This window comes from Anopheles darlingi, chromosome 3, assembly GCF_943734745.1.
Source record: "Anopheles darlingi chromosome 3, idAnoDarlMG_H_01, whole genome shotgun sequence".
Classification (NCBI taxonomy): Eukaryota; Metazoa; Arthropoda; class Insecta; order Diptera; family Culicidae; genus Anopheles; species Anopheles darlingi.
Window position 1 is genome coordinate 61,709,542 of NC_064875.1, and position 15,000 is coordinate 61,724,541.

Consider the following 15,000-nt stretch of genomic DNA (forward strand, 5'->3'; position numbering starts at 1 on the left):
TGTGCGTTTCGCCCTGTGTCCAACGGAATGCCCCGTCCCATACCAGACTGCTGACCATCGCGGTCGTGTGTGTTGGTCGGTCCCCTCTTGAGAATCGCGTCGTACACGAAAGCGAACGGAAGTGGCACACCGCCTGTCGCTGCTGACCAACTCCACCTCTTAGTTCTGGTTTTAATCTAATGACCATCACCACCCCTAGAGATTACAAACGTGTCCGGCGTCGAAGAAGGCTGGGTCTGCGGTTCTTCTACACGCGGTTTGCGTGATTTCATTTCATTTCAAGACCCAAAAGGGTAAGGTGGTGAAGAAGCAAATAAAATCGGCGTCCGCTAATGGCACTAAGAAATGAAAAGGAAGCAGTTGGACTGACGGCCCCAAGGTGCTTCCGCTCTAATGGCGCGCTGCTGGATGCAAATGTCACCAATCATACACACCCATGTTTGTCGTTCTCTTTCTCACCATAGCGACAAAGTACCGCCATCTTCTTCTACATGTCCTTGCGGACTATCCTTTGTTTACGTTGAACCAGCAAAGGACTCGCTAGGACTCTGTTTGATGCGCACGAAAGGGAAAGTGCGCACTATGCTGCTGCGGGTAAAGTCTTTGTGTTTTGAAACCGCGCCAAATGGCATTAAAAAGGGAGAGAATCCTTATGCTTATGTATGGTTCGGCTATGTGGATATGGGCCAGGATTTTCCTCCCAGGATGACTCATCCTGTTGCCGTCTTACTGACGTTGAGTCAGAGTTTATTTTTAGTCACACCAGTCCCATAATCCTTCTATCCTTCGTTTTCCAGACTAAATCGTAAAATTGGCACGACAGAGGCGTGACTTTTAGCCATTTTTTAAATGTGTCACAAAGGGGTGCACGGAGCAAAAAGGAGCAGAAGGTAGTGCTTAGGCATCGAGTATCGAGGGTTGGAATCTAGCCTACTAACGGTCGTAAAAACAAGAGACTCTTTGGCATCGCTTACTGAGGCAGCATCAAGGTACTGGTCACCTCGCTTGCTTTGTTGCACCGTCGTTTCAAACGATGGAATTTTATCAAAACGTCTTCAAACAGATAACGACGTTCGGTGTCATAAATGTCGTTTGGAGCAAGCCAGTTCCAGGCACATCATTCACTGCCGACTTGACTGATACACTTGACCTACAACCAATCGCCTACCTATCATACATAGCCGCACCTATTAAGCGCATCATCATCGTGATGGGAGATTGTTAACTTATCTTTCATCTATTAACCCCTGATTGAACCGGAACCCCGGACCATTCCGTATTGATAGGCATGGTTTGCGATCACTTTTAACCTTTTTGCTAACCCGACCGTTTTTGCTTTTTTGCCATCCTGTTGCTCATCAATGAGGTAGTTCTAGAAGATATTTCTGCAAATGACATCATGAGCGAAGGAGGAAAGAGTTGAAGAAACTTCCTTCAAATCGGTGACCATCCTTCATCTAACACCAAGCACACACTACCTGACGCAATGTGGATGCAATATCAGGTTTTCAAATTCGTCCTCCACGCGCTAATGTGCGCCCAACCCGCGGAATGTTATCTTGTTGAATGAATTGCGTTCGCTTCATCGCTTCGGTGAGGAGGTTAGCGAGTTTAGAGCGTTTGTAATGCTCCCAGTCCAGAGACCACAACGCTCGCACGCACGCAGCGTCCATTTGCGAATGAAGTAATATCTAAATTTATGCTGTTTGTTTTGGTGACCGGCCGAAAACGTGTCCGCCATACGGGAACGAGTGGAGGCACCACGTGGCAGACTGGAAGATGGTGATGGTGGAAGCGCTTGGAATAAAATATCACAAGCTGCACCCCGCGCTTCTACTACACAGCATCATCAGCTGTTGTTGAAGAGCTCTGAGCTCTGTGCGTTGTTAAACACAGGCACACAGCAGCATGCATACTACTTGAGCAGCGGCCACAGGGTCAGCCGAACTAGCCGAGGGTGATGATGTAATGAAGTAGTAAACATCGTGCTATTGTCGAGCGCATCCATCATAGCGGGAAACAGAGAGTGCGACAGAGGGTGGCCACGCCACCGGGTGTCGCGTTGTGTGTACATATTTAATTTTTTCGCTTCATCGCTCTCTCTTCTAGCACATAATTCTGTGTAGGTTGAGCCACTTTTTAGCGTACAAGTGCTAGAAGCGATGGTGGGTGAGAACGATGAGTTCATTTTGGTTTCCAATATCTATTAAACTTGCTTGAAAGATAAGCCGAGGGCACCAACTAAACGATGGGACAAACGATTGCCATAATGCGCCAAGTGCCGGTCGCCGTAAATTCACCCCGCGCCATACTTCATGCACAGGAACGAACGTCAATGAGCTGGAAACTCGACGAATATAGACGATAAGAGTGGCAGTGTGCCCCATTGTAAATGCCCCATGGGAGTGTTGGAAGCACCGTCAAATTGAATCCTCAAATAGACACGATTAGTAGCAACATGAACGAGAATCGGATGCTTCACATGGTCACAGACTGTATAGACCCCGGAATTCATCAGCAACAGTAGTAGCAGTAGCAACACTAGTTGTTTATGTTAATTGATTGGCTAGTGTAGAGATCGATTTCCATTATGCACAACACGACACGCACCGACCAGTGTAGCGGTATCATGTTGTGCGAAGCTGTGTGCCCATATATTGTTTACAGATCTGCTTCATAAATATGATTTTGGTCAGCGTACCTGTTGTGCGGCACACCTGGCGCCGATACGGAGGTGATGCAATTAAGGTGCGGGAAACCAATGTTTCACACTGTTTCAGATCACGTATTCCTTGGTTTGCAACATTTCCGGTTAGATTTCCGGCGATATGGTTGCTGAGCTAAATGGTTGCTAGCGAAGTTGACTTTGCTTGTCAGTCAAAATAAATCATTGCATTCTCTGCAGTAGAATCTCTTTCAATAATTTGATAGAAGTCGAAAGATTGAAGGCTTTACACAGGGGCCATTCTATCTCCTTCCAATTTGGCTCAACTTTCGCTACACGTGCTCGTTCTTCAAATTATGTTCCAGCAAAATCTCATTTGCGATCAGTGACTGAACCGCAGTTCCAGCGAGCACCACATTTAGACCATTCCATCATTGACGAAATGAGCTAAAAGTGGAAATCAAATTTCTCTTACTCATCGTATGCATATGTTTCGATTTCTGCCGATCGCAGCGTATTTATCGTGGATGTGTGGTCCATCTTCCAATTGTGTGAACCGACTGAGGCGGTACAATGACCAATCACTCTTAGCTCTGTAATCATTCTCCTCGGTGACTCGGTTCTCAGTGTGCTAACGAACTGTTGCTCACACTCTCGGCGAGGCGCAAAATAAGTCGCGCATTGTAGCATCGGCACATTTATCCACCAACCGCCCGAGAATAAACACTTATTCACCCGAATTCTACGCAGCATCACCGTCACCAGCGATAAGATGTACACCCACGTAGCGGTCCATCGGTTGGTTCGCGAGAAGCAAAAGTGTCCATTTCGATAGTTTGTGCGTGACGTAAATGTTTATTAAACCCCCAAATTCGTTCAATTTCTCCCTCTCCAATAGATCGCACATCACAATGGCCGATACGAATCAAGCCAACGGTAGTGACGTCGTCGATAACGTGAGCGTTGAGGTCGCGGAAATGGCGCTAGAACCAAAAGAATCAACCAAGACGGCAGAAGCTGCGGTGCCAAAAACACCGGAACCAGGCAACGCTAGCGAAGGAACGAACGGAACACCGCCAGCAGCCAAGCCTACACCAGCAGCCTCCAGTGCCGCGTTCAAGGAGCAGTTCAAGGCGTTCTCAAAGTTCGGTGACACAAAATCGGACGGCAAGCACTTGACGCTGTCGCAAAGTGATAAATGGATGAAGCAGGCCAAGGTAAGGGCGGGAATATAGAGAAAAAGATCTCGATTATTATATACTTTTTTCCCTCCCTGTGTTTATTTCTCCTTCCCGGCAGGTCATCGATAAAAAGATAACGACCACCGATACGGGCATTCACTTCAAGAAGCTGAAATCGATGAAGCTCACCTTCGAAGATTACAACAAATTCCTGGACGATCTGGCCAAAACCAAGAAGGTGGAGCTGGAGGAAATCAAAAGCAAAATGGCCAACTGTGGTGCCCCGGGAGTGCATAATGCAACGGTAGGTCTGATAACGGAGAGTACGGTGCGACTAGCGTTGCGCACAGATAGTGTTAATGATAATGTTTGCTTCATTACAGCCCGGCAAGGCAGCCGAAACGGTTGCACGCCTTACGGACACTTCCAAGTATACCGGTTCGCACAAGCAGCGATTCGATGATAGTGGCAAGGGTAAGGGCATAGCGGGCCGCAAGGATATGGTCGACCAGTCCGGTTACGTTTCTGGCTATGGCCACAAGAATACCTACGATAAAACTCACTAAACACCGGACTGTTGCTCTACTACTCCTGCTGGTAACACACACTCATTTCCACGCAACCAACGTGTGTAGGTGGAGTGAGATACCCCATGCTAGGTAGTACACTGTAAGCGCCCGTTTTTCTGTGCCGTGATTGAAGTTCAAATCCTAAATGAAGATAATCAAAAAACCCGTAGAAAGCTGCTCGCATCGCTGCATTGTTTAGGATCCGTTTTGAACTTGATTGCGCCATGGCTCATGTCCCGTTCGTTCTTATTTTCGTTTTTGGGTAACGATATATCAACGACTCATGGAAGGCGCATCGTTTGTCTAGTCCCTTTGGTTTTTATAGGATAAGTACAAGCCATTCTCACAAGGCAGAGTAATGTTTCTTATTCTTTCACTAATCGAATGAAACGAAAATGTTTAAATAGGTTTATAATTGGTGCAGTTCATTGATGAAATTGTTAAATTTTAACCCGTTTTCTGTAAGACATGTTACATTTGGATCATTAAGTACACAGGTATTTTAAGAAGACCAATCAATCGGATCGTACATATACCTTCTTCCCATCCCCCTTCAGTGGATCATTAGAGAAAAATCGTCTTCTAACAAGTATAACGTACCGTTTTTTCCATATTTTTTGGGATAAGATTCTCGTCGCGCGAACACCATGATAGAATGCTTCCTTTGCTTTGACATTGATTTTTGAAGAAAAAATGCAAAATTGAGCCCGCACGACGGGAAGTTCCAAGTTTTGTACCGATATTTAATGGTGTGTCACTGTACTGCGCGTACTACTTCGAACCTATATATTATATACATACATATACATTGAGTATTTAATAAAGACATTAAAAAATCGGAAAACAGACGTATCTTCCGTGTGTGATTTTCGTTCGGAATGATGACACCGTGATACACTGTGCACTTGTACTTATACTCTACTCGTTGAACACATTTTATTTCGTTTCGCTCATCGAGCCCCTCTCGACTCGTACGTAACCGTTTACTGTTTCCCCCGGTGTCCTGTTAGTCTTCGATACAGCAAAGTATGTTGATGCCACTTCGCCCCAGATTGATGCCCTCGAGCGAGCTTTCGTGATGAGTCTTCATGTAGATCAGAAACTGGATGATGACGTAGAATAAGTTATTTCGATCCTGTGAAAGGAGGGGTGCAAAAAGGAACAATTATTAAGCGACCGGGTTCCGAAACCCCCAGCTCGAAAGTACGTACGTAAGCGCAGTTATGAATTTTATCGTCGGACACGAAGTTAAACTTTGGCTTGAGAGGATTCGTACAAAGGATAGCACACTTTGCTTTGTTCTTTGAACTAACTTCCACCAACGTTTCCTTGGAGGACTTTTTGTCACCAACCACCACGTACCGGTTGTAAAATGGGCGACCACCCGGTTGTGGCAGTGGGCGCAACTGACTGTCCAGGTAGGTGCAGAAGAGATGGAAGATGATCTGTAACGTGAAGAGAAGAAGAAGGGAACATTAATATGTGATGAAATTCCGAGGAAATCTTCACAGTCGCTGACGTACCGCTGCATCCGTCGGTAAATGCTCATCCCATGCCAGCCCCTTGTAGCTAGCTCCCGAGTTCCACCGATAATCGCCTAGGCAGCTTCCCTTGGACAGATCTTTAATGCGCTGCACCAGATACTCCTGGTTGGTGGACATCTCCAGGAAGGGAATCAACAGCGGTAACCGTGGTATGTAGAGCGTCACGAGCTGCTGATTCTCGGCCGTCTTCTTCAGTCGTTCCAGCCCGATCGCACCGATCTGTATGTCGGCGAAACCACGATTCTTGAACGCTTGATCAGCCAGATTGATCTCCTCGTCGATGCGCTGCAGAATTGTCAGTGAGATCCACATGCGCAGGTTTCCCACGTAGTTCGATAGCTGTGTGGTCGACACCTTCTTCAGCCCCTCGGGACTGCCATCGATGAACGCATTGTACGAGCCCACCTCGTGTTCCTTTGCCAGTTGCTTGCTCGGTGTACCGGACGAGGATAGTTGGTAGAGCGAGGTTTGCAACAGATGAGACATATCTTGCAGCCGGCTCCAGTTGATGGAGGTATTGATTGATCCGTCGGAAATGTTCATTTGATCTTTAAACGAACGGTTGCTACGATCCGCCGATACTTCACTGTGGATACGAACGAACGGGATGTAACTTGTTAGTGGCGAAACCAAGCAATTATCAACTAGACTACTTACTGCAGAAACGATTCCAATTGCTTCGAATCGACCACGGCCGCGTTCGGGTGGACGAGCTTCCGTAGGGCAGGCGAAAATTTTACCGAGCCCGAGCTCACGTTTGGAGACGCCTCGTAGGAACAGTTGTTCCGATCGTTTGGCAGTGGTCTATGGATCTCCGGTACCGGTGATCCACCCCTTAAAAACATACGATTCCGCGGTGGAACAGGAGCTGCCGTGTAGTCAGAAGCCGGAGAACTGTCGAACGCTCGCAGCATCGTGGTGGACACGTTCATCGGAGTACCGTCAGCGCTGATGGGTTTTTGTGGTTGGGGCGGTGTTGTGATAAAGGAACTGTCGTTCGGATCGAACTTTAGCAGTCGGCGCTGCTGCTCAGTACCTCGGATGGGTTCGGCGCTAAACAGGTAGTAGAAGTACTGTCCATAGTAGTACAGCATGCTACTACCCAGGATGGCAGCGGCCGCATACTCCACGTAGTACCAGTGCGAGAACGCGTACGGACACTTGTTGGAGATGTCGAACAGGAGCATCGAAAGTAGCACCACGTTCACCGTGCCCCAGCGTAAACATTCGCGGGATCGTTTCTTGTTCAAATTCAACTCCAGCGTCCGATTCACGATCGGACTGCGCTGCTGCTGTACCGGCGATCCGGGGCTGTGTGATGAAGGACGAAATTGTTTACAGGAATCCACTGAAAACAGGATTCTGCACTCGTTACTCACTTGCTAGTCATCTTAAAATCGTTGTTTTCAGCGAATATTCACGGAGAAAAGCAAAAGAAAAGCACACTGCATAGCACAAAAAATCGTCTGCACTCGCCGCTCGCCGGAAAAAGCGGGAAAAAGAAGACGGCTGCGATTTCGCCTCGAGCAAAGCAGCGACAGTCGAGCAGTCGGACGAAAACGAAAAAGTGACAGTTTGTTAAGGCTGCGCCAAACGAAGCATAAATTCGTGTAGGGCTACAACCCTGAACGACGTCGAGATTGCCGGTTTTGGTTGAGGATAATATAAGAGAATATCATTTTTGCCGTTCTTCCTCTTCTCCTCTATGCATTTTTAATTTTATGGAACTATTTCGTGCTAAATATAAATGTGAGAAGAGCCAATACAAGTCGTTTCTCAATTTTCGACTTTGCGCTCCGTGGGGCGCGGGCTAAAGATCATTTTATTTTCGCTTCTCCACTCCGCATCCTCGCAGTGCCTTTTTCCCGGCGACAAAAAGTGTGTTCCACGATTACGCAGAGGAAAAGTGTGGCTCGATTCCGAGCTAGGCAAACCACCATTCGCAAGGTGCCGCGACTTCTCCAATTTCCTTTGTGCTTGCCGCTGCGTGTGCCGTGAGGTGTTCTGATTTTTCCCTACTTTTCGTGAAGCGTGAGCCCAACATGAAGCAAAGCTAGCGACCAGCGCGTGTGCGTGTGTGCTAGAGAAGAAAGTACGCGGAGCGGCGGAAAGGAAGAGGCCAGCAGCAGCGGGTCGATTAAAAGGGGCAGGTTTTTGTAGCTGGCGCTAGCCACAGCAGCAACCCCCACTATCCCCCCAACCACTCCGAGTCGTTTGACCCCACCGCGTTTCGTGTCGCCGTTGTCGTCGTCGTCGTCGTGCTGTTCTTTCTCTTGTTTCCATTCCGGTGGTGCTGTCCGCGACACCATTTATTGTCTTCTCGAGTGCGGGCCCCCGTGTGTGCGTCTGTGTATGTGCGTGGGTGCGGTATCAAAGTGTGTTCTGTGCTGTTTTGCGGCCAGCCCAAGTGTGTGGCACGACGGAGGCTGCCACTGAAATCTGCTGCGAAGCAAACGAAAAAAAAGTTCATCCAGAGTAAGCTGTGGCTGGCGTTGAATGTAAAAACTTCGGCAAAGTAGTAGCACCACCACAGGAGGCTCTGCCCCAGTGTTCCCGAGAACCGAAGCGAAAATCCCTCGCGAAATTGGCGACGTAATCAAGCGTGTTTGTGTGTGCAGCAGGCAGTATCCAGTTTAAAGGGCGATCACGCAAGGATATTTTACGTTACGTTAATCCCCCTCCCCACATCACCACACCTGGCCGGAGCAGGTGGGAAGTCCAATCGGTGTGGAAGAGGCGCAGCCCAACGGTCAGCGGAAAACCCCACAGGAACGCGTAGCGAGGAATAAAGAAGGAGAAGAAAGACACGGGAAACCCGGCAAAGAAAACCAGCCGCAGCTGCACAATGAGCTCGAACAACACGACAAACAACAGCAGCAGTGGTGGTAGCGTTAGTGGCAGCAGCAGTGGAGGAAGCAGCATTGAGGTCGAGTACAACGAAATTGAATCCCGGCATGGCTGGCCAATGGTGTTTCAGGTAAGAAGCGGCAGCGTCGTCGCTGGCGTCTGGAAGGTACAGGAGAGGAAGCCCGCGGGGTCCCTTCTCCCTTCTGGCTCCGGTTCAGGGTCGATCGTAGGTTTTTTTGCATTCACCTTTCTTCGCTTCGTTCTCTTTGTACGCTCATTCCTTTCTGTGCTGCGCCTCTGTCCCGCCGAAGGTTACGTATTACTCCGTGTGGTATGTGAACTACGATTACCGAACCCCCGAACGACACTCCGGTCTCCACGGGTTTGGAGCATCACCAGGGGCTACCTTTCATTGAAGCAGGGGGCAGCAATCGAAGGAGGCAATTGATGTTAAAGCGCCCTGGTCCCTGCTCCATTGATCGAATGCACATCTAATGGCCAATCCTTCCAGTGGCCAAGATAGGCATTTCCCGGAAAAGGGTCGTACCGCTTGGTGTACACACAATCACATACCATTGCCTTAGGTCATGCTTGGTTGCCGTGCGATACGGCGGTGAACACGCGCGGGAACCACTTCTTAGCAGAGCAGGAGGAGAGTGCGCGAGAGCGGCTTGCACTTGTAGCCACTGTCGCCGGCGAGAGCGGCCGGTGATCGGCAGGAAAAATAGCTTCACATCGCTCGCCACCATCCCCCACCCTTGTGTGCGGTTGCGGTTTTAGGATGCCGGCTGCTTTGATCACCAGGCTGGCTGGCTGCTTGGATAGGCGGCTAGCCCAATGTGGGGTGGAGGCTTAGGATCGATATCGTTTCCACTACATGGGCACACACGAACATACACACGGTTCAGTGCACATATCACCAACGCCAGCTGGCCACAGTGTGCCTCATCCCGTAATCCAACTATCCGGTGGTTAGCAGAAATTTGGAAAATTCGTTAGCAACATAGCGTCCCTAACATTATCAACCTACCGCCCCCGCCCGGCCCATTCTATGAAATGGTGGAATTGCTATTTGCTATACCACGAACCTTTCGCGGGGTATGCCTTTACTGCCCTGTGTCCCGGAAAAGTGAAGCTTGTTCGCGGATTTCACGAGGCTTTTCCACGAACGTGTGCCAGGCGTTTGGCGCCATCAACGGGTGGGGGCTGCCTGCCTGCCTGTCTGCCTGTCGCTATTCATGCTAATAACGTCGCGTTCGTAGTGCGTGTACTTCCTCGCACCTGGACAACAGGACAGGAGCGCTGCGGTGGTAGCTAAACACTGACACAAACCCTGATATGATAAGGCGCCCGTTGGGTTGCGTTGATAAGAACATAGTATCCGGTGGTTCCGGGCGCCGACAGGTTTCAGCTTGTAGGTGAGTAGGAGTAGGTGCTAGGTCCAAGAGATAAGCCTCTTCCGTTCGCCAAGGTAGTGTATTCGTCACACACAAGCACGGGCATAACCACGCACTCTATCACGGCGTGCATAATCAATAAATCTTATGTTCAAGCTATCGTACATCTAGGCATGCGACGCACACAGTGTGTGACACTCCCGATCCACAAGTCACGGTAAAGCTGCGTACGATGAATACTAATCAATGGCGATTCACAAGGGGTCCCCCTTTCCAATACCATTTGATAACACCGTGCCACGTTCGTGCGCCTGCCTTATGGGCCGATGAGGTTAGCGGGTCCGAGCTCCAATCACGGTGTATCTGTTTTGAGCTTTCATGCGAACAACAGCCCTCCGTCACTCCTGTCAGTGCTTTATCATGAAACGCGCGCGCGCGCGTGTGTGTGTGTATGTGTGTTTGGCTTTGCGGTTCCATCTCTCCCTTTGGGGTCGAGGTTCCAGGACATTTCATATCTCGTTGGTTTCCTGGAAATGATAAACAATATTACTTGGCATTGTGCCCCAGATTTGCGACAAGATGATGTGGAGCTACCCACAACATCAGCCAAACCGGGACGTAACCTGTCCCCTGCGGACAAGGGAAGATGAAGCTCTATATGCTGGACCAGCGTGGCTCGCAGACTCAACACTTTGTTGCAGTAGCACCGTTTCTTCACTGTTACCGTGTGTGGTTGAGATTAGAATTCTCCGAAAACAGCTTCGGCACTTTGGCGTGAAATTAAGTAATTCTCGCGAACAGAGCACCAGACAACAACGGCTACACATCCTTTGGTCCACTAGTCAGTGTCGAGATCATCCGGTAGATCGTACTTAGTTTACACAAACGCACACGCACGCCAGACTAGTAGTCATGTCAACTCGGAATTGGGCTGCTTAGGGCATACTATTCGCAGTAGTTTAAGTCACCTCAATGGTGCCAAAGTAGGCGTTGGACTGGTAAGGCTCAAGAGTTAAAACTATGTAGGCGGGTCCTATCACTGTCGACCCAGAGACGCTCAAGTCTGCGATTTTGTTATCGTAGTTCACTTGAAATGAAGTTAAAGTCAAGTAGGATAATTTGATTTTTGCATTTTTATCGCTTCCCTTATCGATCTACAATGTGGTTATCTCGAGCCCTTTTTCTGAATACAAGCTATTGAATTATTTAAAAAAATAAGAATGACTGACAACTGACACTCTCTTTACTACTACTTCGAGCCGAAAATTCTGTTAAGAAGCTCGTGTTCTGCGAAAACCACTTGTGCATGCATCAAATGCATCAGAGCGTTACCTTGTTAAAATAGTTTGCAACAGTACACCATAGGAGGGGTTGCAGCATTAAGAATTCCCCCCTGTCTAAGACATTGATCGATCATGCTCGCAGACCAAAAAATCCCGACAGATAAAACAGCGAGCACCTGGTGGTGGTGTGATGTCTGCAGTTCGGAGAAATTGCTCTGTGATCATCATCATCATTACCTCACTCTTTTTTTTTCTCCATTTCGTTTCGATCGAATTCTCGGAATGCTTCGTGCACACTCTCGCATACAGGCAAGGGTCGAGGAACGCTTTATTGTTCCCGTGGGGCGGGATTTACCAGCGTATCCACAGCCACTCGCCACCGTAACCATCATCATCATCCTCATCATCGGTGTCTCTCGCGGAATCGTGCAGACGTAGCGTCTGGTAGCGATAGCCGCTGATCATCACGTCGCGATCAAGCCAATGGGGAAAAGGAAGAAAGTGCGCTGGGTTGTTTGAATGATTCTATCTCTTCTCCGGGTCTCGCTGCACGATGATGATGATGATGATGACACCTTATTGTCGTACGTAAAGTGCAGCATACTTACTAGGCCTTGTGGGTATTTCTGCTATTCTACTATTTACCAGCCCTTACGGGAATTACGGAAGCTTGGGGTCGTGTGCCAGTGTGTTGCTGGAAGCGGATTTATTTTTACGACAGCTCGAGGTTCATTCTGCGAACATCGCGAACTTCCTTGACTCTTCACGGTGTGTGAAGGCTGGGGAGAGGGCCCCTGGAGAAGGTACCGAAGTCGAGTGCCGTTGACGCACACACGTGATGGAATGGAAGGGGGAATAGGAAGCACGAAGATCACGTGTGCGTGTGTGTGTTTGTCGTGCGACGAGCGCGATTAAACAGTGGCGCGCGTGCGACACCCCAGATTGTTGATGCTCCGACGATCCGCGATCACTATCATCAGAACGATCGGAAGAATGGGGTCAATGGTTGTTCTTGTCATCGTTGCCGTCGCCATCGTTGTGTGTTTGAATTGTTGCTTCTACAAACAATCAACTAACGGCAAATGATCATGCATGATCATGGCAAATGGTCATCGCGCGGTGATCAGGCCATTGAATGAGAATTGGACGATTTTTCATCAGCAACACCCCAGACGGTGATGATGTAGTCATCAGTAGTTCTCACAGCATCTCCACCTCCACCTGCACAAAGACCGCGTTCTGTGTGTGTTTGGTACGCTCTGCTTGGTTGTTAAAAAAGTGAAGAACCTTGGCTGCTGCTGTGCCACGGTCTGGTTGGAACGCGGTGGTCTGTTCGGTGAATACGCAGCTGCTTCGTTCGTGGAATTCTCGCGGATTCGTAGAAATAATTAAATTAGTGGGGAGAGAAGAGGAAAAAAAATCGATTCACAACCGACCGGCTGCTACCGTGTACCACCTTCTGCTGCTGCGTAAGGTACGAAGTGTGTACGCTACAGCGCGGAGAGCACTCGAGAGCGGGGACCAACCACCAAACAACCATGAACCAACAACCGAGTGACGCGAACCCCTTCTGGGTGTAGTCTGCGGGGGGACTTCTTTACGTTTCGCGTTTTTACGACTCCTCCATGAACTCCATCGGCGGTTGGTACTCGAAGAAGCTGCCTTGGTTCGAACGGGTTCATGCAGTTTCAGATCAAATACCGATGAATCTGAAAGATGGAGACCAAATTTGAACAAGCAAAGGGATTCCAATTGTTCGAGCTCGTTGTTCTAATCTGATCTGTGCCCTACTCTCTACCATACACACAGATGATATCAGCCCTTAGCTATAGATATAAAGGACCAATCCGAATCAAAATGGCCAATTTTTTAAATTTTCAGTTAAATATTCTAAAAGAAAGCGCTCAATTGGAAGACATATGTTTTTCTTTTGGAAAGTTTATGTGTAATTCAACTAAAATATATGCTACTCTTTAGAGATCTCCCTTTTTTAAATTAATTTGCCAGTTGAAAAGCGCGCCAATTTATGGTTCTTCAAAGCACTTCGATTGCCCATCGCCAGACGTGTTCTCATTTATGTAATAATCGAAAAAGGCACTCAAGCACATGTTTTACGAATCCCTAGTGTAAAAGATCCTATATTACACTTGACGCAATCGACCTGTAGGAGAATTATGTGTGAAACGTAGAATATAGATTACTTCCAACGAAAAAGCACGAATTTGATCGATGCATTGGTGTATGGAAGATGAAAATGAAGCCAACCGCTTCATAATCTGATATTACAACATGGAACAAGAATGCTTTACAAATGCTTTACTAGGAAAGACACCTGGCATGGATAAAGTTTGTACTTGTGCGGAGCAAACCTTCTTCGAATACAAAGATTCGCATTCCTCACCTTTAATGCTTTTCATCGGTTAAACGGCAGTAAAAAAAATCGAAAATTTACCTGAAAGATGTAAAACCGTGCGTAGAAACCGTTGACCGAATTTCTTGTTCAAAATTACGAAAAATCAAATTTAAGAAAAACCGATACACCAACACCTTATGCATAAACTTGTTAATAGACAGACAGGTCAGCAGCATGGTTGATGAACCATTTCACCTCACGAGTGTTTCGTTTGCGTTTGCTTGAATCATAGTTCTCTCTACTACCTGGCCGGAGGGGCGGGAGATTGGTGGATGACAAAGAGATATTTTCACGAATCTTTCGCGAATCAGCGCGGCTCAAACGACGGTGCACAAGGGCAGGGCGTGCGACGGACGGACAAGCGTGTACACAACACCGTATCGTCCGGTGAGTCAGCTGGTGTATGGCTTGTAATACCGGGAAAAGGCGTAAAAAGTCCCACCGGCCACGGGGGACATCTCTCACGCGTTTCTCGGTGACGAGCCCGCCGTGAATGTTCCCCAAAAGCAGCTTGCTTTGATGTTACCGTGAAAAAAGTGACAAGGTGCAGGCATACGGACGGACAACGTTGTATTCTGATTTATTTAGCTCAAAGCCGATGCCGCACCCACCACGACACGCGATTCCCCCCGTATGCAAACGGGTGACCCGCGCTCTTGGTACCGCACCCTGGCCCAGCCGTCGTGGCGCATAAAATCGTCTCCCTATCTCTCTCTCTCTCGCTTCGCTTCGGTCAGCTCTATTTGTGCGTTCCGAGTGAGTAGCCATTTCTTGGAACTGTTGTGTATCTGTTGTGTATCTGCTTTGTGGCCGAAAGAGTAGTTTCAGGAAGGAAGGGAGGAAGGGGGTGTTGGTATGCGGGCTCATTTCCGGCCATTCCGTCCGGATCTCTGTTGCTTTTCAAGCTCGCCTCGTCTCGGAGTTGGCGCTTATCGCTTAATTAATAGGTGTGTACGGCTGATTTCCTTGATCGAATTTCCTCATCAAAAATCTATTTTTTCTCTCATATTCATCTCCTCCGCTCCCAACAACACGCGTTGTTTCCTGTGCCGCAGCCCCTAGAGGACGAACCAGCGAATTAGCAGCAGCGCTCAGGTTTTA

At 48.3% G+C, this 15,000-nt stretch overlaps 3 protein-coding genes across 7 annotated transcripts in view; 2 read left to right on the plus strand and 1 right to left on the minus strand.

The window, feature by feature from the left end:
• LOC125957422 (tubulin polymerization-promoting protein homolog) overlaps positions 1-5,052 on the plus strand; it is a 5,661-nt gene extending 609 nt beyond the window's left edge. For 2 of the 3 annotated variants that reach the window (XM_049690108.1, XM_049690110.1), the window contains exons 2-4: positions 3,564-3,882; positions 3,965-4,150; positions 4,230-5,052. In XM_049690108.1, the coding sequence (XP_049546065.1) occupies positions 3,577-3,882; positions 3,965-4,150; positions 4,230-4,412 (675 nt within the window). In that variant the 5' untranslated portion in view covers positions 3,564-3,576 and the 3' untranslated portion in view covers positions 4,413-5,052. Of the gene's footprint in view, positions 1-3,237; positions 3,464-3,563; positions 3,883-3,964; positions 4,151-4,229 lie in introns of those variants that run through there. The other variant, XM_049690107.1, reaches the window with a different exon arrangement.
• Positions 5,053-5,401: 349 nt separating this feature from the next.
• Positions 5,402-7,429, minus strand: LOC125957407 (transmembrane protein 209). Its single transcript, XM_049690086.1, has 5 exons — positions 7,339-7,429; positions 6,617-7,270; positions 5,939-6,545; positions 5,627-5,860; positions 5,402-5,550 (listed from the first exon to the last, which is right to left on the minus strand). The coding sequence occupies exons 1-5, from the start codon at positions 7,347-7,349 to the stop codon at positions 5,422-5,424; spliced, it is 1,635 nt and encodes a 544-aa protein (XP_049546043.1). The 5' UTR covers positions 7,350-7,429; the 3' UTR covers positions 5,402-5,421.
• A 369-nt stretch (positions 7,430-7,798) lies between these two features.
• The window catches only part of LOC125957398 (tyrosine-protein phosphatase non-receptor type 61F), a 16,376-nt gene continuing 9,174 nt past the window's right edge, over positions 7,799-15,000 (plus strand). For 2 of the 3 annotated variants that reach the window (XM_049690072.1, XM_049690070.1), the window contains exon 1: positions 7,800-8,936. In XM_049690072.1, the coding sequence (XP_049546029.1) occupies positions 8,805-8,936 (132 nt within the window). In that variant the 5' untranslated portion in view covers positions 7,800-8,804. Of the gene's footprint in view, positions 8,937-15,000 lie in introns of all 3 variants that reach the window. The other variant, XR_007469229.1, reaches the window with a different exon arrangement.